This window comes from Plectropomus leopardus, chromosome 11 (assembly GCF_026936395.1).
Source record: "Plectropomus leopardus strain MGB_pleo_1.0 chromosome 11, ASM2693639v1, whole genome shotgun sequence".
Classification (NCBI taxonomy): Eukaryota; Metazoa; Chordata; class Actinopteri; order Perciformes; family Serranidae; genus Plectropomus; species Plectropomus leopardus.
This window is the reverse complement of record NC_142186.1, coordinates 20,641,695-20,668,465: the sequence shown is the minus strand read 5'-3', so window position 1 is coordinate 20,668,465 and position 26,771 is coordinate 20,641,695. Positions and strand designations below refer to the sequence as shown.

General features: G+C 39.7%; 1 protein-coding gene across 2 annotated transcripts in view; it reads right to left on the bottom strand.

Moving 5' to 3' along the window:
• LOC121945100 (mannosyl-oligosaccharide 1,2-alpha-mannosidase IA) overlaps positions 1 to 26,771 on the bottom strand; it is a 243,061-nt gene that overhangs the window by 83,905 nt on the left and 132,385 nt on the right. For both annotated transcript variants that reach the window (XM_088084268.1, XM_042489125.2), the window contains exon 3: positions 17,236 to 17,351. In XM_088084268.1, the coding sequence (XP_087940394.1) occupies positions 17,236 to 17,351 (116 nt within the window). The remainder of the gene's footprint in view (positions 1 to 17,235; positions 17,352 to 26,771) is intronic.

The window sequence follows — 26,771 nt, the reverse complement described above, 5'->3', positions numbered from 1 at the left end:
CCCTGAAGTCAGCACACTGGTGACATTTCTTGAGACAAAGCACTGATGCCTCTGTCAGGGCGGCCGAGCTGAGCTGTCTTGCCAACCCTGAAATGAGCGGCCCATTCAGTAATGGCAATACGATGGCAGTGATTAGGGATGGAGTGTCTATTTATCACCAGGGACAGTGGCACTCAGCAAGACAGGCAGCAGGTACAGCGAGGGAGGACAAGTAATGCTGACAAAGGTTTTGCTAATCAGACTTTTAGCTCCAAATGCAGGCCCAATAAATCACTCTGCAAGCGCTGTATAAAACTTCCATTCATACCAACGCAATATAGAACAAAGTGCATTTAGATATGAAATGAGCCTACGGGCACACTTTCTATGAAAAAAGGGGTTTTGTTGTTTTTTGCATTTTGTATTGGATGCATTTTTCAGGAACAACTAGAACGTTGTTTCAGTGCAAATGGGGCAACCCGTTCAGATTTGCATCTACATTAAATCAACTAAAGAAGCAAGCCCTGAGGCTCCGGAAAAGCGCAAAACTTAAACTCACACTGACATAAATCGATTCAATCATCGCATCATAAGCAAGACATCAAGACAGAAGATTAAAAACAAAGTCAAAGTCCTCCGAGAGGCTGGGTTCATAGATAAAAATGCTGCTTTCGTTGAAACTGCACAGAAGGTGAAGTCGAATAACTGCACAGCAGACTGGATTTGACTCACTATAGAAGTGGTTACAGCTCAATAGCTTTTTTCAGCTTACATTCTTAATTTGTACCAAAACAGAAGCAAATTGCTTCGTTTTTTGTTCATTGTCCAAGTTTAGTTTAAATACATTTTTTCAAAGCTATTAGGCCTGCGCACTTGAGCTGTTAATTGGAAAAACACATCTGGTTCATTTGGGTGACTGAAATATCATAATTTATCATTTTTCTACCCATAATTCTAATTAAAAAAAACTAACGCATTATTTAATTTCAGTTTTTAATGATTAATTAAGTGTCTCGAAATTTATGGTAAAATGGATATTTTCATCCAAGTGAAAGCACACACGGTCATATTCATGATGGGAAAAAAAAATCAATGAAGAGCAGATCAAAGAAAATTATGGGAAATGTCAACATGAATAATTCAGTTTCAGTCATTGTGTTATTACTTGGCCATTTCTCCATCTTTAGTCTGAATGTTAAAATTGGCTTAGTTTAATACAGTTTGATGCAATTTTAAGCTGAATTTAAAGGGTTACATTTCCTTGAAAATAGAGGATGGATGAATCAGAAGGAAGTCAGAGGTGATTCCAAAAACCAAATCTTTCTCTCTCGCTCAAAAAAAAAAGGAATTGTAAAAGTACTTCATTACCACTGAGACACAAAATGCTGCAGCACGAGTTCAATTTAACTGTGCCGCTGCTCCTTGAGGCACGTTAAAGCATGGTGCAGCAAGCATGACAAAGAAATCGGGTAAAGTGAATAACACCTGTTTTTAGCCTTTTTTTGTACTTGTCTCTCTTCACGGTGCTCAAGCTGAGGACCTAATTAGGAGACAACACAAGGTTGTCAGAGTAAACACAGAGGCTCCCTCCACCTCTGCCACAAACATGGAACTCTGCCTCCAGTTTGCCTGTCTGCCTTCATTTCTCAGCCTGCTGCAGCAGAAAGTGAGAAATGAGACGTTCTGAAGGGCGATTACTCAACAGCGAGAACAAATCTGCATTGCAGTGTTGCAGCAAGTACAAACAACCTCTTACTTGCACAAACATATTAGTGATGAAGCTCTCCGATGCCAAGGGAAAACTCTAAATACTCTACTCTAAATACTTGTCAGGATTTGACTCCACATCTCCCTCATCGCCCTGTATAGTTTCCTGGCACTGTAACACCTAACCTATTTGGTTAGGTTGAATAAACCATGGTGCTTTTGCCCGTTTAGCATGGTTTCTTTGGAGTGGTTTGAAAGTTGTCAAACAAGCCCCGCTGCAAACCAAACAGCTTGACCAAGACTATTTCCAAGTGATCTCTGGTTTGTGATGTAAAAGCAAATGGAAGACAACAAGATTTTCTTGACAGCAGATATGTGATTTTAGCTTGATTTCAAAAACTACACTAGTAATAAATCCATCTGATGTTTGTGGCGGTAAGCAATCTGTATGTAAATTATTTTGAAGAATAGCTTTCCTGATTAATCAGACAGTCAAAAGCAGCTGAAAATGTGGTCCACTGTACCCGTATCCCACACAAGGCAATGTTTTTCTTCTGTAGCTACCTGTTTCTCATTAACATATAGCTGATTAGCACTCTAATAATGCCTGTAATCAGTTATTTCTTCATAAGAAAGCATTTCATTTTAAACGTTAAAGGTATTTACATTTTCCACAACCTGCTGTCAGTCACCTCTGTCAGATTTCCTCATGTGGGTCAGAGCCCTGTACAGGTCCAGTTTTGTAAACCCACACCTGAAAAGATCTGTACTAGTACCAACCCTTTACCCAAGATTATGTTCGAGTCAAATCCAGACGCACCCTGACCCATGACTAAACATACAGGCTACACTTCAATCACTTTAAAGTGCTTTAGTTTTACTGTGCAACTAGGACATGTATTGCTTTCATATCATAATCAATTTGCCTGTTTGGCAGAATTTATCTCCAACTATATTGCTAATCACTATGCCGAGGTTTAGAGCCAGAACTATAAATCAATAAATCAATTAGCCAGTAGTCTTAAATGTGTCACCAACTAATAAGATAATTAACTGATCCATTTGAGCAATTTTTTTGAGGAAAAAAACGTCAAAATTCTTTGATCCAAGCTTCTTAAAGGTGAATGTTTTCTGTTTTCTCTGCTCCTCTATGACAGTAAACTAAATATTGCTGGGTTGTGGACAAAAGAGGACATCTGAGGTCTTCATCTTGAGCTTTCGGACCAAACAACTAATCAGTTATTTGAGAAAATAATCAACAGATTATTTACTACAATGAAAATAACCGTTATCTGCAGCCCTAATGATTGTTATGTATCAAAAGAAGATTGTCCACAATCCCTGGTTTAAGGTGGGCTCTCGAAACCATAAATCTGAGGAAAGGTCTCTTCTAATGGCTGCACTCCACGCTGGAATGGCGAGCTCAGGTTGTGTCATAGCCCTTGAAAATAACAAAAATCATGGGTGCTGATTGGCTTGCCAATATTAGCTAATTTAGATGCTGCAAATACCAGATCATAATCTTAATTTTTTATTCATCCATAAAAAACAGACATTTTTTTTGGACTCACCTGCAGTCCTCCTGCCTTTAGCTTATTTTAATGATGATTATACTTGTGAATTCTTACAGATATATTTTTTGCCCCTTCACACAACTGTTTTTAGGTTACCTTGGTTACCCGACTCAGTGCAGGACTCTGAAATGTGATTATGCAGGATGACATCATGAAAACTGTCCAATCAATGTGTTATTTGGTAGTCTGTATAATATCCGAGTTCACACCTCTTAGATCATTTATATAAAGTCAGTGTGAACATAAAATAAACCAGGACTCAGACATGTACTCATCCAGGCTGGACAACATGAACTAAAGGCATTAAATGCACTCTTCGTATTTATTTCCAAACAGGTAAGTAGATCACTTGAACGAAAAGAGTCTCAAATGTCACAGACAACTGGTTACTGCATTTAACAATCCTTTGAGTATTCAAAATTATGCATGATACCTGGAGAAAAATTTGCATTTTAATTGTTCAACATAATGTAACTGTTGTGCAGGAATAGCCACGGCAGAAAAGAAAATTAATTAATGAGTGTAATGACTCGTTGGGTACATCGCTGTCACACCTTGTAGGTGTTCTGCTTCACCAGCACCATGCAATATTCCTGACAGCGTTTGATGCTGGTTTCTCTGTTGATGAGCATTCAACAGTGGTGGCAAAGATTGCCGTCGGACTCAGCCCAGATTTGCCTGGGACATGAGCCTGATTGGCATGGCTGGCGTGCCACTGTGTGCCAAGGAGCTGAGTAGACTGTTGCCCAGTGGTGTGTCCTGCTCAAACACTAATGTAATGATTTACTGCTAATAAAGAGGCATCATTGTCACTGGGCAGATGACCATTTGCATCTCCGGGATCCAGGTTTCGACGGGCTCCCACATTTCAAAAGCCGAATTAAACTGATGTGACAGGAAAAAATGATCCGATGAGCCAAGGATAAAATTAAGCAGATGATTGCTTCTCCTACCAGAGCTGGTGATTCACACTTACTGGCTGTGATTTAACGTAACATTGCTAATTAACATGGAGAAATCATGAAAGGGACCAATTAGATCCTGCTACTCTAATCTCTGTCAGTCTAGCATGCTGCACTCTAAAAGCTGCTGCCTCTGCTGAAAGGAGTTTCCCCAAGGCTGCTGGTCTCCACCCCACTACTTTCAGGACAGAAAGCTGTGTGGCTGCTTTTTTTTTTTGTTCATAGTTCATTAATTATAGTCTTGATCAGCGTCCAAGCTGTGAGAGCAGTCTCCAACATTAGTGTTAATGACCGCTAACCTCTGGAGCATGCTAAACAGCCCTCTCTGAAGGAGAGAGGAGCTCTTAACTTCATGCCAATAAAAAAGGGGGGAACCCACAAATGAGGAGCACACACTGCTCAATATTTAGGTGGGTGACATCGCCCTAGCTGTAAAGACATTATTGTTTGATCAGTGTTAAAACACTGTAGTGTGGTCACACAGTACATGATTTGTTTATAGATATCTGCATTTTTAAGATTACTTAAAAACAGAGTGATGCGGGAATGAGTCCAACCCCCTCCAGCTCTATTTTTTACATACAATGCCTTGGCATCAAAACAGCATGATATTTCTGCCTTGCACAGGAAATCATCAAATGTTAAAATAGGGCCCAAGTCAAAAAATGCAGAAGTAATCCTTTGACTTTTTAGAATGGCCTACAAAAAATGTCTTCCCTCTATGGAGGTAATGATGTGGTTTTTCTTATTACACATGTATCATTACAGTATATTAGCATGCTGTAAGAGACTGACGTCCCCATTTCATTTCATTACGCTTCTTTGAAATCACTGTAATAAAATAAATAATGAGTTTAATCAAAAAGAGCTATGTTGCCTTCTGTGAGAAGCTCATTTTAATTTTTCTACATCAATCCAAAACATCAGTGACTCGAGTCTCTTCTTCTGGAGCCTTTATTCATGGCTGGAATTTTAAATGCAAAGTGACTGTTTCTGATTCTTCAATAGCATTTTAACTTATGGTAATGGTTATCAGTTGCAATACATCAAGTTCTTTTTCTTTTACTTGACTGCTCCACTCTTGTTACATTCCCATGATGCATTTGCGGGTAGATGACTCAGTGAGCACCTATTCCCATCCCAGGCCCCATAAACCGGGATTAAATGGTCTGAGCAGAGAAGTATTAAGATAAACCGTTGGCTAATGGTTCAAATCTCATCAGGTACTGATTTACATTTTATTTCTTTGATAACACTTATCTTTCAAAATCTGGAAATTAATCAGCGGCTAACGTCTCGTTAAACACCATCAAACACTCGCCGAAGACAGGATGTAAACATTTCCACTAAATGCATTAAACTAAATTAACAGCCTGGTGAATAATTAATCAGATATGAAGGGTGATAATTTATATCTGAATTACAACTCAGCCCATCACCCCTCCATCTTTTCCCCTCACATCTTCTCCCAGAGTATTTGTCTATCTGCATCTGTCTATTTTCAGAGCTCTTCTTTTGATGCTCTCTCTATGCATCCACAAATACACACACATACACACACAAGCAGCATCAGGAGAGCAGTATTCTGTGTACAGGTCTTTGCTCTCTCCTGGGGGATGCGGCAGCTCCCCACCGAGTCCTCTATGATAATGCTTCGGTCTCGTGGGACTTTGCTATGCTCTCACTCTGCCATTATTATTCACCCCACTGCAGTCCATCTTCCATCTCCCTGACTCTGTGTGTAACTGTCTGCATCTGTCTCTCATCACATACCTCCCACTGTATTTGGCCTTGCTGACTGAGCCACATCCTTCACTTTGTCTGAGCAGCACTGGTGGCTGCTTGCTCCCAAACTGCCGACATGAAAGAAAACAGAGGTGCTTGAGCTGCCTGATGTTCCACTGTATTCAGGATGATCTATTGAGCACTATGCTATGCAGATGAGATTATTAAAGGAGTTAAATAATGCACACAGTGCAAACAATTTTGTCTCAATATACTTGTCTTCATATAGCTTTAATGGTATTTGAGTGAAACTTGAAAAGTCAGTTGCAGATTTATGCTGGAAGTTGCTCCAAAATCTAATCATCATTTTCTTGACAGGAGGTTCCTGTGATGAATCGAGGAAGTTGCTCTTGAGTCCTGTTTTTCAGTAAAGGTGGCAACTCTGTGGATATTTTCTCCAAATAGTCGACTGATTATTTCGTCAAAATAAGAAAAGAAAAAAAAAGTCAGAAAAGGTATTGAAAAATGCCCTGCCACTTATTTCCCAAGGATCCACGATAGATCTTCATATTGATTGTTTTAGCTTGGTTTTGCTCTCCAACTCCTGAGAGAATATCTGGCTCAGCTGGATCAGCTGCTAAACACTCCACTATGTTCAACAGGTAGTTGCTAACTTTGCGTATCTGCTGTTTAGTGCCATGCAGATAGCGTACAATGGGTTTATCTGGGCATGTTCGCTTAAAAATGCTGCTTGCTGTGGTTAGGAATTATGTGAACCAATTAAGTGAACCAAAACGGAAAAGTTGTGTGCAATGAAACCAAAATTTGAGCTGAAATGCTCTAAAGAGCTGAGGAAACCTCCAGAGTCAAGTAATAATTCTCTGCAGGTTTCATCCCCACAAGTGACACCATCCAAAAACACAGTAATTTGATGCACCTTTATCATAAAATACTGACTGTTTTAAGCCTTAAGGTACATGCCCACAGGATCTGTCGTTTCTACACTTCCCATTTAATGTGTATGTAAACAGCAGTGCAATGCATTCTGGTTGTTTCAAAGGAGAAAGGCATCCACTCCTCATTTGCATAGAGTTGAATCTAGGCTACTTAATGCAAATCAGGGACATCTGGCATAACTTTTTCTTATCATCATAATATAAAAGAAAGTTGCCAAACAAGCCTCCATGTTGATCCAGTTGGAAATACAGGAGCAAAACGCCCACGTGCCGGGTGGCACGCCCTTCAAGCGTCCAATGTTGGAAAGCAGCGTGACCCCTCACGTCTGAAAACACCCCTATGGACACGTGCCATCGGCTGCTTCTGTGCATACGCCATATTCTATCAGAATTTATGGTGCAACTGAATAGCTTTCCATGAAAGTCTCCACTCTCAAGACCGACAGACGATAAATGTTAAAATACAATATGTGAAGTCACTCAGTCTGCAGAGTCTGTCCTCATCTTAAAGCAATACTCTCATGTCTTTCCTATGCCAAATGAGTCCATGGGGAGAAAGTGCACGAATGATATTGAAACGTTCTGGTTAATATCCGTGATGATGAACCACCCACGCACGATGTCCTTTGCCCTCCACATCCTGAGACAGAATGTCAGCTCAGCTTGACCTCAGCTCCGGGGCACAGCGTCTTCACTGAAGCATCTTGCAGCACCGTAAAATGACACAGTTTTTCCCCGAGACGCCTGCATGACTGGAAGCAAGTTGGGTCTCGTTTAGTGCGGACAGGAGGTCACCGAGGGTGAAAAAACAGCTCCACAGAGGTAATCAACAACCTTGCTCCAGGTCTTCTTGTTACCAACTGATGTCACTTCATCTTGTCCTCAAACGTGAGCATACATTAAGAGGAACAACTGATTAAAATCAGGCCCATTTACAAACTTCAAGATGCAAAATATGGATGAGATGGCTAGACACAAAAATGTTAAAAAAAAGTATCAGGGAAATCAGCAAAAAAATTCTGTAAGGTTGCTCAAAATATTTTTAGATAACAATCTACATGCACTTTATATTTGCCTGAGGCGTATGCAGAGTTGAACTCAGTCAACATTTTTTCTTCTTTGACAATTATGCTGGAAATAGTTACCGATACATTTCTCTACGTTTCCAGCGGTGTTATGCATGTGTGTCTTGGTTCAGTACACACACTGTATTGTTCAGTTGGTGAGACGCTGCAGGCAATCTCTGAGACGATTTGATGAAGTTCTTCTCCCTCCTAACTCTATTCTCTCACCAAACTTTCACTCTTCCGTGAAAGGAATGTGTGTTGTGTGGAAGTAAACTTTCTGTCTCTCTGGCCTCTGGGCCCAGCATCCTTTTGAGGTTGAACAGATTAACAGCAACAACAATGAGCGATGTATCTGAACTCATTCTACCAAAAAGTCAATTACACCTGAATTATAACATCACTGATATAAATACACTTGAGCTATTTTCAATCTAAATGTGTTATCTTGCTGAAAAGTTTATTTGATTGTAATGAAACTGAGACCTCAAGCTAATGCAGGCATTTTGTACTGCATACAGACATCGCAAGCTGACAGCGGTGTTGTACAGGGAGATTTGAAGGACTGGTTTTTTTCTGCTCTGGGATGTTGCAGGGAGATATGTGCTTCTGACAGTGTACAACTTCCACCACAGTTTCAAAAAAATACTACAATATTCTGCTTCATTCTGCTACTGACACAGCCCCTTCTGAGCTTTACTTCACATTTCAGCACTGTCAAGCTCACAGCAAGTGACCGCAACACCAAATGAGTGCAGGCAAAAAATAACCCAAAACAAACATGAGACTGCAGTCATGCTAGCGGCTCTGTGAGGCTTTGCCTTGGCACAGTGGCGCTTTGAGCTTAATGTTAACAAATACACAATGACAATGATAACATGCTGATGTACAGTGGATAATGTCGACCAAGTTCTCAGGGTATCAGTCACAAGTTTCTTCACAATATATAATATTATATACATAGTGTATATATATATATATATATATATATATATATATATATATATATATATATATATATATAAAATTAATTACTAAAATTTAGAAACATAATATATGTAATTCTGAAATTAACCTTTTTGCATAATCTGCTGTATGGCGCCTTTCTAGTCTTCCAACCACTCAAAGCATTTTTACAGTACATGCCACATTCACCCATTCACACACTCATTCATACACTGCTGACCTGCTTGTAAGTTAAACATTTACATTTCCTTTCACATCAATAGCACAGTCATCAGGAGTAATTTGGGGCTCAGTATGCCCAAGGATTCTTTCACAGGACTTAAGGAGCTGGGAATCCAAACACTGATGTTTCCATTAGTGTACAACCTGAGCCAGCGCTCCACTGGGGATCATGAATGTCTGTATAAAATTTCACAACAATCCATTCAATAGTTGAAGAGATATTTTAGTCTGGACCAAAGTGGTGGGCCAACCAACTGCCGGGCTGCCATGTGGCCAAAAACTGCTCTGCTTACACATCAGCACTCGTGAACTGCTCAGGGGTAGAAAAACGAAGCTCGCACCATGACAGAAACACAGCTCCTTTCTTCAGTTGCTTCCAATGACACCCACGAGACTTCACACTCACTTAAGTCTCGCCTGAGATGTGGAATTATAGGCCTGATTGTGCTAATTATCCAGTCACTTTGCTGCCCGGGTTGGGCTCTGGAGATTTTCACTGCAGTGTATCAGGAGTAACTGCCAGTACATGTTGCAAGTACTCCGAAGAGGCTTCATGGGAATCATCCACAAACACACAGGGGGACTGTTTAATCTATAACCAGCTGCAATTGTAAAATCACAATCACATGAGATTTTACTGGGAAAGATGGTCACACTTCAGCGTCTGCGTGAGTTCAGAGTGACAGCAGATACACAACATAACAGAGAATATAACTAAGTTATCCGAAATACTATTAATGTCCCTTAATGTTCTGTTGACAGCAGAGACAGCCAAAAGTCAGCCTGCAGGGTAATATTACATGGCAGACTAACAAATAAATAAAATACATGGTTAGAGTTTGTCTACTTAAAATGTATCAACAACAACAAAGCCTTTCAGTCCCATGGTGCACTTGTAACTGTATCCTAAAGGCCAAACCTTTCTGTGTCATCCAGTTGAAAAATTCTTTATTCATAGTTTCTACTTTTTTTTAAAATAAAAAAACCCAAACCTTCAATTGGAGTACAGCTTCAAAAAGCCATCAGCAATACAGCATCCACAAAACCTGTAAAGGCAGAATTTTTGCTATCATTTCATTTTTGTTACTTTCACCAAAGGAAGTGAGGAAGGAACAGCAGGACTAAAGAAGGAATGGGAGGTAAGGCAAAACTAGATTTTGTTCTTTACCGTTAAGTTGCTAAAAAAAGACCTTGTTTTTCTGCAACTGTAATGTGTGCTCCATTTTTAAGTTGGTGCTTGTTACAAAGAAGTAAACTTCATAATTCTGAAAATTCTGACCCCTTGCTTTTTTAATAACAATATTTACTTGTATTTTTTAATTTCAATACTAAAGTACATTTTAATATCATACAACTACCATTGATACTAAAGTACAATAAATATCAGATACTTAAAAACTTTTACACAAGTAATATATGAGTATGGCTTTCAGGTACTTCATCCACCACTGTTGAGGATAGCTGGGTAACAACTGACAGTGTCGAGCAACTGAAGCCTTTTACCCAAAGCTGAACATTTTTCAAACGGAAAAAAACAACCAGTATGCAATGCTGAGGGCTAAAAGAAACTGCTTTTAGAAATCAGCAAATCTCTGGCATTGCTTATAAGATGACAGTTCTGTAGCTGCTAAATCTAACTGGATTATCAATTATTGTGGTTTTCACAACAAAATGTAAAAAACAACTACCTCATAATCACGTCCCAGGTCCCAATCTGTGCACTCAGTGCTTCCAGCAAAACAGACTTTCGTACAAAACTGTTGAAAAGAACAGAATGTTTTTCGTCTTTCTGAATATGTTTCTTAAGACTGAACAGTGAGCCTTGAAGAGTGACTGCCTGTCAGTAGCTTATAAATAGTTGCATCTCTGCATATGAGTGAATGACCACAGGTTTTAGAGTGGAAGCCTATAACAAGAGTCTGTAATGTTGAGGAACAAAAGGATGGTCTGAATGGTCTCATTTTTTCTCTTGTAGTGTTATCTCTTGTTTTTCTGTCCTTCATATAGCATGTGGCTGGATTAAGTCCCCCATAGACCCCTGAGTGAGTCACCCCAAAGGTCCATGACTTGTAACAATGCAGGTAATGTGTTTTTTGTACTCATCTGTAAATGTTTTCTACTCACTGTTATTACTTTAAGCCCATTTTATTCTGTTCCAAAACCAATAAATCCTCCATATCGTAAACATAACAAACACAGACTGAGGCTGGATCTGTACAGAATAACCCTGTAACAAATTAGACACTGAAAGATCTGGCCACACTTGTGTGTGTATTTAAACTACAAGAGTATGAGAGAAAGTAGATGAAAGTCTGAATAGACAGAGGGTTTGAGTAAAATGATCGGAGCGATCTGTTCCCATTGTGTCATTTTATCACCCCCTGATCTAATAAATTTCCTGCTGATGGGAGAGAAGTGCTGAACCAGACAATAACTGATATGGAAAGTGTTGAAATAACAGTGAGTGAAAGAGGAGATGAGGAGGAGGAGGGGATCTAGAGGAGTAATACATTTTGGGAGGCAACATGAGGGAACACAATCCAATATCAAAGTCCTCATTAATCACTTTTCATTGGTCTATTTTAAATGAGATAAGGTGTGACGATCAGCCAGAGGACAAGTACTTGACCACAGCTCAAAAGTCATCGAGCAGTGACAAAACTGTTGATAAGAGGATCCTCATAATAGAGCAACATATAGCATGTCAGACTCAACCATAATGCTAACTGGCTGCAACAATGCCAACTGCTCCTTCAAGCTTTATGTAGCAACAGCTTGTGAAAAAATATGGCAAAAGCTAGCTGTGGCGGAAACATTCTGGAGCTTCTTTTGATTTGGTAACTGTCTGTGCCGCCAGGACAGGCCAGTCCGTCTGTTGAGCAGCTCTTCAGGATCTGCCTCAGGAGCTTGTTGTTTGCTTAAATGTCATATGGTTAAATGCATATCAAAGATTGTAATTTGTTCAATTGGCAAAGAGTGTTTAAAATCTGGTGCTCCTGCCTTACTTAATTCATTAGTTGAAATCTGAACAGAAGTGAAGAATTCAGCATTTGTGTTTGGTTTAAATCTTACTGGAAGAATGCGTTTTATGAACAATCATCGCAGTGAGCATCTGCTGATGTCTGAGCCTCCTGATGGGAGGAAACAGACCGAAGCCTATAGGAGTGAGAATCTCTAAGCACCTCACACTTTGATTCCGATTCATAGGGCTACAATGCAATCTTAAAACCATTAATGATGTGTCTTGAAGCATCAAAATTTTATTTCTTTACATGATAAATATTTCCTCACAATGTGACTACTTGCTACTTTTAAAACATTATATTTTTGTGATCCATAATTTAAAAAAACAGAGTAATTTACTTCCATTATCTTTTTTATATTAGGTTCTGTATGCAACGTTCAGGCATTAATACAGCAGCAAACCACTCTTTGCTACAGAAAGATATAGTGGAGTAATAGTGTCCTGAGTGTGTGTAGTGCGTGGTAATCAGAGCTTCTCTTAGGTTTGTAATGGTAGTCAGTCCGGCAATCTGTGCATGTTAGTGCATGTGTGTATTCCACCGGCTAGCTAATCACTACAGCTTTGCACTGCACTCATTCAGCTGTTACCACTGATATCGAGAGTGTCTCGTTGCATAAGTATTGCACCCACCGGTCTCATTTTGCCACCCCATTGCATCTCTGTGTGAACTGGAATTTACATAAAGCTGGCATAGCATCAGCTAACTAAGCTAAATAACACAGCACTACAGCTAAAAACAAACCATATGATTGGATGACACTCCACCGCATCACTGGAGCGCTGACAAAAGCTGAGGTCAGCTCAACTTTGGTTTGCAATGTGTCATGCATGTCAACAGCGAAAAGTGTCAGGCATCAGTTGGTAGCACCAAGTAGCCAGCTTCCATTAAAAATGAATAATAGCCTGTTGCTGCATCGCTTGAGTGTGAAGGCAGCATCAAAGTAGTACAATAGTAGTAACTAATGGAAGCCTAGCCTAACTTAGAACATAAACATAATGCACATGTTTACGTCTGATGGTTTCACCATCCCGGTAGCTCAGCCTGTTAAAGCTTGGTCTTAAAAAAATGTTTCAGGGCATCATAAGGTCGAGAACTGGGTTTGAAATTTAGGACTGACTTCTGCATTGAGACATAATTTATCAAGAGAAAATCATGACGCACCTAAGAATTTTTCCCCACCCCCCATAAAAAGCTGGAGAAAATTGAAAATCATAACATGAATTAAAAAGTTAGTGTAAAATAAGACACCACAGATGGAGTTTTTGATTGAAAACGTGTTATTTAAAACCCTTTTGGGCACCAAGTAAGTTGTGAATCTTAATTACAAATTTAGAGAGATATTATTGACTTTTTGGTAGTTTGTCCTGGCAGATGCCTTATCCAATAACCGTTAAGAATATACCTGATAATAAACCAACATCCCTTGAAAAAAAGTTTAACTGTCAAAAAAGTCTGCTAAATTTATAAATAAGGTAATGTCACAGATAAAATTTCTCATGCAAAACTAAGCACTGACCTAAAGTCAAAAGAGATTAAATCACCCTAGACATATAAAGGGGAAAAATGTGTTATTTGTGTTAGACAAATAACTAATTTTATCTACGAGAATATAAAGATCTGCAAAAAGTTGAAAACAAAACTTGCAGGTGGAGTAGTTCTACAAGTGACTTTTTACACATTTAAATTTTGATTTAAACTTTACAATACTGAGATAGAAATTACATTTAGAATATAAAACTGATCTGCTACCCAAAATACAGATGTTTTTCATGAAAAACAACCAAGTAGTATGGGTTTAAACAACAACAATACAATTTTCGTCAAGTGCTAATTTTTCCTTTTAGCTGCTCTTACACTGCACGCATTTACCTAAGTGGTATTTTGTGGAAATCAGGACATCAGAAATTTTCCTTAGGCTCTGTGCAAGCCTGGTGAACCATTACCAAGTGCATCTGACAATCTGTATATAGAGAGCCAGTGAGTTATTTTTTCTCAGGCAGGCATGTAGATGTCCAAACTGCATGAGGTAGTTTGGTATAAAAATGATATCCTGTGACACAGAAATGTTTGTCAAGTGCACTGCAGACTCTCTGAGGTGTTCCAGTTATTTGATATCTGAAAAAGACCATGTCTTTGTGCTGTAGATGTGCTAGAGAGTGTGTGTGTCAGTGTGTAACAAAGCCCTCACATCTCTCCCTGTCGCTCCCAGTTTTACACAGATCAATCATAACTCCATTTACCATGCTGACAAAAAAACTGCCATATCAAATTCATAAACGTGCGTGAATAAATATGAATTACAGCAAAACTGGCTGATTTATTTCCAGAGAAGATGAGAGAAGCTCATACTGAGCTGCTGCCCTACGATGCCGTCATTGGATTATAAAACAATCTGACATCTAGTCACGTTTTTTGATGACAGAGGACAGGCACTCCACCAGGACATGTAAATTATTTGCCCTCAAAAAAGCAAACTATTTGGAGAATGAATCTAAATTGTCACCAATAAGTCACATCTAATTGTTTCAGAGAAGATGCGAGTAGCAGCCTGGTAGATGTGACCCCCCCAGTGAAGGCATGAGGGAGTGACGGATTGTGGCAGAGATCACACCCATGACAAAGTGCAGTTTAAATCTGCGTTTGTTGTCTTTATGATTGGTGACAGTGTGGCTGTCTGTCGGCGGCTGCCATTACTGGCCGTCTCCACTCACAGGCTGAGAGGGCTGCCACAGCTAGCAGCTACAGCTCCTCTCAAAGTTAATCTGCATTCACTGGGATAGACCGGCCGCAGGGAGGCAGAAAAGTTGTGTGTGTATGTGTGTGCGTGTGAGTGTCATGCCTCTCTCCATGTCTGCCTTTCACTATGCATATGTATCTGAGGGTGTGTGTGTGTTTATGCCATAGACTGTAAAAATGGAGGACATGACAACTCCCCATAACATCTCAATCTCCCCCTCGTGGCTAGTTGCAGAATAGGTCAGGAACCTATCTATGTTAGCGGATGGGACATGGGCCAAACTAAAAACTCAAAGTACACACCGAATACATTTTTTCTGAAGATGTTTTCTTTCATTTTATGTAGGTTTAGTCACACTGATGTCCCCCGAAACTGGGAACCATAGCTGCTCTAATGGCTTTTAACCAATCTGCTGCAATGGTTTTGGTGTCTAGTCTATTTACTTTTCTATATTACTTTAGTGCCCAGTGTAACTGCAAGAACAGCACACACACACACGTGTAAACAGACAAGGCAGAGACAGAAGATTAGCTCTGTGTATAATTAGAAAGGAGCAGAGCAGCAGAACTGTGTTTTGGTCACTTTAGTCACACCTGCAGCTTGTACTACAGAGATGAAGTAGTAAATGGGCTGGCATTTGTATTACTCTTTTGTAGTTCTTCCACCAATCAAAGTGCTTTCTCACTACTACTTACATTCACACGTACATTCATACACTGATGGCCAAGGCTCCCATGCAAGGTGCCACTTGCTTCTTGCTTCCCTTTTTTTAATACATTAATGCATGACACAGGAGCAATTTGGGGTTCAGTGTCTTGCCCAAGGGTATTTCCATATGCATACTGGAGGAGCCAGGGATTGAAACACAAACTTTCCAGTTAGAGGCTGACCCGCTCTACCGCAAAAAGTTACTGGAGCTGGTACCAGAATCTGTACAAATGTTAACAGTACCCAAACCTAATGGGCCTGACCTGGATACCATGTCTCCAACCTTGGATTGTTCGTGTGTAGACTGTGGCACCCATTTGTGGGATATTTTGGCTTCATATTTGTGCAGTGGGTGGATGAAGAAATGTGTCTTCAATCTTTTTATACAGTCGACAGCCGGTTTGTGTCATGAGTGAAAAGCACAGTATCTGAAAACTGAAGGTTTCCTTTGATGTGCAGGATGACATAATGCTCCCTGTGGATTCTTTATGGCCTCAAAACCGGCGGTGACAACAATATTATTGAACTCCACGAGATTAAAGCTCACCATAAACACACTGCTAGTGTGTTTTAGCCCTAATAATATACTGGGGCTGCACCTCAGTGGAATAAACAAATAAAAATGCATGCATAACTGTTTGCTTGATAATATCTATTCCCACACAATGGTGTGCTGTTCAAATGTACCCGAGGCATCATGTGCACTATGCCACACATGTCAAATACGGTCAGGACTGTTTTCTTAATAATTTACCTGAAATAAATAATTGTTTTTATTGTAACTGAAGCAATTTCTGTAGGCAAACAAATCTTTTCAAAGTGGAGACATGTAACATCTTGTCATAATAGGCTGTGAATTGGTGTAATTATTGCCTAGCTTCTACAGCACAACGTTGACAGTAGTCAGTAGACAGTAATGACAGAGTCCGATTTGTAAGCTTTGTGTAATTACCCACCATTACGTAAACCACACTTTATTACAACTGGTGGAAAGCGTGACGTGAGGTGGCCCAGAAATGACCTCTCTCATCAGCAGAAACCACCAACAACCTGGCACTTAACTGTTAGTAGCAAGCTACACAAAAGCCTGTCCTGGTTGGCACTTCTCTCCAGCTTCCACTCAATCCAAACATGATATCAGAACTGGCAACGCTCAGATGTTCCCGACCCCATCATTGTAGCATTGCAGCAAAAAAGCCATGGGCTCTTTTCACTTCCTCAATTTTTCCTTACCTAAAAAACATCCCTTTGACCCCTCCCCTCCTCTCTTCCCTTTATTTATCACATTTTCTGCCCCACAGAAACCTTTCAGAGAGGCAGAGAATCCCATCAGTCGGTAACACAGCGTGGCCGGTGCCCACACAGGAAGCTTTTGATTCCTTGTGGAATGTCCCAAGCTCTGGAAAACGGCCAAACTCAGTGGACACAATGTTGGTGTTAAAGCACAAAAGCACACCTTAAAATCAATCCTGCACGCAAGGCCACTTCTGAAAACTTCATTGTGTTAATGAAGCTGTTACCCATGAGCTAACTGAGGCTTTAAAGTGAGATAAAAGTAAATGATAAAACATATAAACTGTCAATGGGATGAGAAGATTGGGTTTCTTACCGAGTTTAGATCTAGGCTGGTCTGCACCCACTCCTTGGCATCGTTATATTCTTCCATCAGTCCCATAATATAAAGTGTGTCCAAAGAGTCAATGATGGAGGCTCCTCTCAGGCCACCTGTAAAATGCACAGAGAACTGATTTAGTGCCTGTTCAAACAAAAACACATTTTCAGGGGAATCTCCATGGGCAAAACTTTATTTAAAGCCAGTCATACATCTAAAGCATGGCCATTAAGTCACCATAATGTAAGTGCAGGCAAATATAAAACCATAGTAGGTGTTAATTAATGAATCCGTCTACAAATGTACCTTTTCAGAGTTGATTTTCTGATATTTCACATGTGACTTTGAAAACATCAAACATGAGGATATGAATCTCACACTGAATATAACATGCGACCATGGACTTGGTAAATGGACCCTACATGTATAGCGCCTTTCAATTTTTGAGACCACTCAAAGGGCTTTTACAACACATGCCACATTCACCCATTTACATCAGTGGCCGAGGCTGCCGTACACAGTGCTAATCAGTCAATCATCCGTACGTATTCACACACTGACGGCACAGCCATCAGGAGCAATTCAGCATTCAGCATTGTGCCATGGGGTACTTTGACATGCATAATGGAGGAGCCAGGGATCTACAAGCCGATCTACCAATTAGTGGATGACCCGCTCTTCCTCCTGAGCCACAGCAGCACCGAACACAGATTTCACATATGATGAAATCAAATATAGGCATGTGTGGTTTCTGGACAATTGTGTCATACACGCTTTCTAACACAGTGATGATCCTACTATAAAATGAAGAAAACTCCATATGTCCGTCTTTCTGTCTGCATCCATTTTTCTCCTTGCCTGGTTGCCCAGTCAATCTGAATTTGCACATAGGCATTAAGCATTGCCATAGAGAGATTGACAGAGCCTTTTGTTTCGTTCACACACAGCTTGTGGCCATTTTGTATGAAAAATACTTCAAGAATAACATTGACTTGATTCTTTCTCTGCCCCTTCAGTCTATGAGTGAAACATGGACAGCACCACTGTGCCATGGCAACCCACATTGTGGTCGAAGGTGGAATTGCAGCTTGAATTACAGAAATAAAGTGCTATTTTTTCATTCTTACAAAGCAGTTAAAAATCTATAATGTTACAAAGAAGACGTTTTTAGACTGTTTATTTGCATTTTTGGCAAAGTCTGCACCAATATATAGGTCTGTGGGCTGTACAAGGTTGTGGCGCCCTCCCCCCAGGGGTCTATATGTAGTCGCAGTGCACATATCCCTTACTATGGACCAGGATATAATGGCACATGTATACAAACCTGCACAAATGACTTGTAATTGCTTACCAAACCTTCATCAAATAATAACATTTCATTGTGTGAAATGTGTATTAATATGTAATTTTCAGTGTGAAACTGATAACATGTAATGTCTTTAAATTCAATTATCTGCCTTCATTATGTAAATATATTGTAAATAATGGATGTCGTTTCCATGACATCACCAGTTGTTTTGTGGACTCTACTCTGTTTTGAAGCCTCAAGTTCAGCAGTTTGGCTGTTGCCATATTGGGGTTTTTTTTTTGAACCAAAAGTGACCATCTTTGGGTGAGAGGTTGTAGTTGTTAAGGAGTGAAGGGACGGATCTGACTGAGAAGCTGCAGACACTGTTGGTAGACCGCCTGTGAGTCAAAGCAGCCCACCTGGCCACTTGACTGGCCTCTAGAATCAGCCTCAAGTGGGCATTTGAGGAGCTGTTTTTGGCACTTCTGTATTGGCTTGATTTTTCGGCCCCCCATGGTTTCCGCTTTGACTTTATCTTGTGACATATCTGAGGACCTCATGTGCCAGTATGTGAAATTTTTTTTGTTGAAAATGTCCCTATATTTGCCTAAAACTACATTATGGTGTGTTATAAACCATTTATTGTGTTTAGATGCTGCTTTTAAATGCTAAATGGTGAAGTTTAAAAATAAATGTCACTATTTCAGGGTATTTCAGGGTGTGCAAGATGAGAAGAGTCAAACTGTTGGGACTCACTTGAAAGACTGCAACAAGCAACCAACAATTGACACGGATTTCAGGAAACTCAACGTGTAACAACCAACTTTTCCCAACCAGGTAATTCCCAACACTTTACCCTCTTCACATGTGCTAGCATCTGCCTCATCTTAACCTGACTTTAGGCTGTTTTGTGAAGGTTGCAGACTGATAAAGTGCTAACAGCATGATGCTTCCTGCTACAGTAGTTAATTTACCAATTCCCGGGGTGATGAAAGAACCAACCCAGATGGTGTTTCCTCTGTAGAAACATTCAATAATGATAAAACAATATTTTTGTTTACATAAAAAATGTCAAATTGAGAAGAGTTTTTACAAAGACTTGAAAAAAGAAAGTAATGAATACAACGATTAACTGACAATTCATTAGTTACTTGACTGTTACATGGAAGGTAGATAAGGACTCAGATTTCACCCGAAACCTTTAATGTTCTGAACAGTAACTTGACAGCATCTGTGATAAAAAAAGTAAAACATTAAAGTCTCTCATATGCTGAGCTTCTGTAATTGCTGCAGTGATGTTGAATGATAATAATAAAACAGCTTTGTAAGGCCCACATGAAAAGCATCTTCTCCACAAGATAAAAGTGCCAAAATTAAAAGCATCAGTCGCTGTACTGTAACATGAAAGTCAAGTCGTTTAGGAATCAACCACCAGAGGGTAGAAGAAGCAGTGATACACATTGATTATAGCAAACATTTAGCAGCTGTTCCTGAATTACACTCAGTGTGTAAAACCTGTGTGTTTGTGTGTAAAGTTACTCTGGTGCCTGTCTGTCTTTATGAATCTCATTTGAGGCTATTCTTTTCTTTTCACAAACGAAATGAGAAATACAAAGGGGTGTTTATTCCATGCTGTTGGCCTTATGAGAGATTGCATGGCCTATTTTCATTCTCATATGACCAAATATTATGCAAATGCATCTGAACCTCCCAGAGACAGCTCGGTGCTAAAGAAAAAAAAAAATTACCCTTAATGAATTATTGTAAAAGAGTTGAAGGGCAAATTGCGGTTTGGAAGTTTAATAACGAGAAACTGTGACTAAATAGACTGTGAATCAAACTGCTCGGGGTCTCGCATTGAAGATTACCAAAAAAAAAAAAATGCATGGGAGCTGACCTGGTTAAATGAGAGAAGTGACGCAAATCTTTATGTTCATTCCCGAGAATAACGTAATTTACAGTAGACGGCTAGATTGATCTGATGCAACCACACGAAAACCTGGCACATCAAAGTCTTCCGTTTTTATCAGGAGTTATTATTAAAGCTCACCAAATATGCAAATTTTAACGATAGCTTTGGGCGACAAAACTCTTGCCACTTTTTTCCACATTCTGCTTTAAGTAGCAGCAACTAAGTTTACTCAGTTAATTGCTTAGTCTATAAAATGTCAGAAAATAGTCAGAAATGCCAACATCAAGTTCCTAAAGCTCAATGTGACATCTTCACTTTGCTTGTATTTTCCACCATCTGTCCAAATGTCAAAGACATCTAATTTAAAATAGTAAAAAAATTGGAAAAAAAGGAGCTTAAGTTTAAGCATTTTGGGTGAACTGATGCCTTAAAGAATTGGTCTTTGCTGCTGTTTGCATGCCATGAAACCAATAAACAAAAAACAATTAACTTTTAAATGGTTTCCTGTTAACTGATCAATTAATTTCCCAATTGTTTAGAACTAAAATGTCATTATACTCAAACTGTGCACAACTGAGGCGCACCTTGTCGGCTGTAATCTTAATGACTTTGAATCAAACTTCTTCACTGTCGTCAGGTATTTAAGTCAGCTTCCATGAACAATTCCCACCGTTTCAGTCTCTCATTTTCATTTTTAGTCAGTGTCCACTCTGCAAGCCGTGCTGTTCATAAAGAATGTGTAGCTGCTCTTTCAATATTGCTATGACAGCAACGTTCTCAGCACCACTGACCTTTTACCTTATTTCCACAGCTTCTGGATTAGATGATGAGGTTAGCCAGGATGCAAAAGGACACGTGGGACAGGGATCAATGACTTGGCCTGACTGGAAGATGGGTGCCATATGCTTCAGCCATAAATCCTGTACTATTAATAGACTCAGCATAAGGAAACACTATGTGAAGCTCTCTGCACCTTGCAAATCACTCATAATGCCACATTACAACACTAAACAGTAATTTCTTCTCATTAGGTTTTTTTTCAATTTTGTTTCAGTACCAGACACCAAGCCTGTAATCCTAACAAAGTTCCTGTGCCATAATTTTGTATACTCAGATTACCACTTTTGTAAGCTCATCTGCTGTAGTTTGTCTGCTGGCAGTTCACCTCATATTGTCAGCGAGAGGGCAGTGCTCGCCTGAAGCAAGACACATATAGTCGACATAACTGGAAGACCATCTGCCGAGGGTGTAAGCCCTGTCGTGGTACTTACTCTGTGTAGCGTTAGATGTTGGTGTGTCAGATCAAAAAGACTCCCTGCTTCTTCTAATCTTAGAGAGGACAGAAAGTGTATTTTCAAGATGTAACTCAAACTTTGACTCTGTTATGAGTTAAAGGAGTTTTTTTAGTTTTCTCACTGAGCAGCCTTATCTCTTTTGAATGACAAATAGTGATGGTGACAGCTGAGAGGAGGGGTGGATTCAGATATCTGCTGCACTCTGGCTATCCAACCCCAGAGGAAGCTCTCTGTGACTGCAGGGAAAGCAGCCGAGTGTGGAAAATTCCTATTGAAAACAGCACCCAAAGCTAAGATGATTGATTGGCTCTGAGGATAGACGGAGCGGATCAATCCATCATGGTGTTCTTCAGCTTCCATGGTCTGAGACCCTATTTATTTCTGTAGCCCTTTGCTACAAATAAAAGGAGCCCTGAGGGATCCTCTAAAGACCAGGGCAATAGGTGTGTTCTACTAGGTATTTATAAAGATTGATAAACATGCACACACTGACAAGCTTTAGGGTCTTTTTAATGTCAGCCATGATACATTTAGCATGATATTTCACACCTAGTTAGGCACAAAAATAAACAAAGTCTTAATTTACAGGTTGAGGATGCATCAGATAATGATTTAACCACTACGAATAAATGGGACATTTTCTTGCAAGAATGATGCAACACATTAAGTATTGATCTTTTAGCATCCTAAACCTTGACGATTCTTTATGTGTTTGTCCTCTCTGTCATTCTAAGTGGAGGTTTTTTGCAGGTGTGTGAGCGCAGCAAAGGTGGATAGCTGGTGCAATGAAAACCCAAACAGAATTTATTTCCAATGCACTCCTAATAAACCCCAGGTCCCCCCCCCCCAAAAAAATAAATTTGTGTTGCCAGATGTTGTTGTCGTGGTGGGCAGCCACGAAAAAAAAAAAATTAGAAAGCTTGAAAATTTCTGGGGTTTAATAAACATTCATTCAATTCACAGTCTAACAAAGCTACTTTGTAAATCTCCCAAGTTCATTCGATTAAAAAATATAGGAAACTGATTACCTTGAAAAATGTAAGTCAGTAAAATTATTAGGTTTCGGTAATTTCATTAATTGCAAATTTGTTACGTATAGTATCAAATAATGCTGCATTATAAGCTGATTTTAGGCTCAGGTCAAGACCACAGAGGCAGGAAGGACAGAAAACAGTTATCACCAAATATTAACATATTACCTAAGGCCTGTCAAACATGAGCTTGGTACATTCATTTAATTTAATTGCATTCTTGCTGCTTAAAGTGTTGCTGTCGTACACGTGTCATTTGAGCATCAGAATTAGAAAGTAAGAATTAAGGGTACACGTACAGTGAGTGTGTGTGAGAGTGTGAGAGAGAGAGAGAGTGTGTTTGTGTGTGTGTGTGTGTGTGTGTGTGTGTGTGTGTGTGTGTGTGTGTGTGTGTGTGTGTAGGTACGCAGAGTACATGAAAAGCCATTAGTGAGACATTGACTGGTGGATGTTCATTTATCATGGCTGTCACAGGCCAGTCAGTGTCGGTCAGAGAGGGTTACATTAGACGGCCCAGAGTCCACATGTTCAATCACTCACTGCAGCTTGTTTGTGTGTTGTGTTATTACTGCCTTCACTGTCGCTTGCTCTCTTTTTCTCTAAACATACACACTCACTCACACTACTGATTTATATGTATTAGGATAAACCACTCCTTTATTTTAAACCCTCATGGGACAGTTCAGAGGCAACTTCTCTGCTCTAATTTCAGTTAAACTGAATATAGTGTGATGTGCATGCAAAATATTTGCTGATATTCCTGAAATGCAATCCGATGCTTGTTGTGAATTACACTGACTAAATATATTAAAGATGCAAGAGAGTTAGCCAGATAAGAATAATGTGATTTTAGAGCTGGGTTGTTTTAATACACCCCTGAGAAAACAGCAGTTAAAGCACAGCCATATTTATATTCTCATTTTAGCTTGTGACTCATGGCACAAACAGCCAAAGGAACATAATATTAAACATGTGGTCGATAAGTCACCCTGTTTACATCATCAAAGGGCATCTAGTAGATGCAGACGCTGGGATGCACATTAATCCCACTGTCCTGTTACCAGTGGTTGCCAGTATCCAATCATTAATCGCCAGGGCAATGAGCAGCTTGTTAGCACTAATGCTACCTGGCACCAGAGAGACAGGGTTAGCAAACCGGTGTCTCTGTGTGATGTTAACAATATCTAGCTGTTTGCTATTCGAGGCACGCAGTTAGCACCGCAGATAAAGTGCACTAAGGAGATGACTCTGTAGGTGAGTGGACTTTTGATGGAGAGCGCCAACAGAGCAACGGTGGGGTAGAAGAAAGTGAGTTTAGAGGGAGCAGGATTAAGAGGGGTTAGCGAGCAGAACATGAAAAAGGCAGAGAGAAACAGAGTAAGAGAAATGTCATGTACATCAATCAAGATGGACTTTTCTGAAAAGGGTTGAGCTTAGTCGCCTGGAGGAGCAGATGTCAGATGAATCGAGAGAAATCAATAAAAGGTGAGGAGGGAGGATTAAATGGATGTACTCTTGCTCCTGCATATTTATACGATGGGTTCTTGTAACCATGACCATAATCGTTCCCTAATGTTAACCAAGCGGTTATTACTGTAAACACGACGGCCCATAACCTTTACAAAAAAAGTAATTCTAACCCAAACCACAAACCTTTTCTTGCACCTAAACAAGTCATGTTTGTGGCTAAACCAGCACAACCATATCCACGGTGTTTCATGTCAATGGAAGCGTCAGATCAGAAACACTTCTGGGTGTCATTACAGAGGACAGTGAAAAGCAGGGCATTTTGTTACTTAATTTGGAGGACATGTTGGAAAATCAGCGTCTCTGACAGATAAAAATAGCCTTTGTGAATGTGGAAATTATTTAGCCTTAAAACAGCGATTTGAAATTTGGTTTTGATGACATAAGATTTGAGGATTTTTTGTCTGATCTCTTCAGCAGAGTAGGGACCTGATTGAGATGTTATCAGGCCATTAAATGGCCTTTATTTGTGATTATAAGACTCCGAGATATGAGTCAATAGGGGCCTGCTACACCAACTGGTTAGAGCTTAAACAAATAATCGAATAAGTGATTAGTTGTCAACTATTACATTAATCACCAACTAATTTGTTAATCAATTAATTAGTCTGAGTAATTTTTTTAAGAAAAAAGTCAAAGTTCTCTGCTGACACAGAGATAGACAACCCCCCAAGCTCACATTCACACCTACAGCAAATTTAGAGTCACCAATTAACCTGCATTTCTTTGGACTGTGGGAGGAATCAGGAGAATTCAGAGAAAACCCATGTTGAAAACAGCCAAGCCAAACTGAAGCATTGCCAACTGGCTGGAGCAAACTTTCTCATTTAACAGCTAAACAGTACACTTAAGTATGTTTCTAAAAACATTTGAGGCTAATACGCAATGCAATAACACAGTCTGGATTTAAATTTGATCATCGCTGCCTAGTTTTACAGACTCTTCGCTGATGGTTGTTGTCTGTCCTTAAATTCTAGAAAATGCAATTAGAAGCAGTTAAAGGAGGGATAGGGACATGACTTTTTTCACCGAGTATCTGTCTCATGCACTAATATCTGGATGTTTCAGTAAATATGGCAAAAAGTTATTTTCAGAGAAGTTACTAACTGTAGCTACAATGGCTCTCCAATGATTACATTTTTAACTTGAAACAGGTTCTTAAAGCTCTCTTGGACATATCTTTGCCAAAAACAGTAAAAGAGTAAAATCCTTGCCAAACATTACATCAAGTCTTATAGCAAAGCTTTACAAGTAAGATGCCACCAAAGCAATACAGATTTGTTTACTTGGGCTTCAACCCAAATTTGTCTTTTTACATTTTCAGCTGCTTGTGTTTGTAGGCATCCCAACAAACCCCAAAGTATTTCTGACTGCAGGGCCCAAAACAGTGTGGCAACTGTCCAAAGATAAGCCAGCAGTGCCGCTATCGCAGGAAACTTGCACTAAGTCCTTCTTCTGCAGCTGCAAATACAAGATCCTTACTTTCAGATCCTGTCCTATCCTTGCTACAAGATGTAAGTGAGGGAGGGACTAATCCCACTGATTATCAATGTAAAGACTGCTCTACCAGTTACTTCACAGAACAAGGGTGCATACATGGGGCTCATTAAATGCGTTCAATTGAATCCTCACTTCACTCAAGACTGCACAATTTGTTCTCATTACACTGGACAAATTGCAAAGTATTTCACATTCTCCAATCAGCCTGTGAGGATATCTAATCTCAACTAATACTGAAGAAAGAGAAGTGTATCTAAAGAGGGCCTGGAGGAGCAGGTGACAGGCAAAGACAGAGCTGTCTCAGAGAGGTCTGTTTACTGAGAGGCATTGTGTAAATCATAAGGCTATGGTAAGCTGACCCTGCTTCAAGGAATATGCATAGCTGTGTTGTGCGTGAGACATTGATGTAGCACCTCTGTCCAGACAAGAGCTGCAGATGATGAAGAGGGGAGGTGGGACGGCTCAGGCGGAAAACATACCAGATACAGGCTGCTGAAACTCTGACTTGTAACACCCTAGAAATTCATACAGTTTGTTGGTGAGTCACTGAGAAAAATGAGTTCCCTTATGTTAAAGTCACTAAAAACTTAAAGGGTAACTTGTGTATTTTTCAACATGGACCCTATTTTCAGATATTTGTGCCGAAGTGGCTAATGGGAACAATTTTTGCGATTGGTCCTGTATTGAGTAAAAGCCTTTAAGCCAGAAGAAAGAGACTTCAAGGCTGTTTCTGCTTAAAGAAAAAGAATCTTACTTTTACTCAAAAGATCTGTCTCTGTAGTGATCCTTAACTTAAATGCAGATCCAGAATGACACAAGCAGGTATTTTTCTAGCCTTCAAGAATCCATCTGACACTCCTGCCTTCCCTTACTGCAATTTTTAATCTATACTGTTGTAGTTAAAACAATCCCAGCAATCTCTTCAATAGCTGAGCTTTTAGTCATATTACATGATCTTCATCTGCAGATGGAGTTTGCCC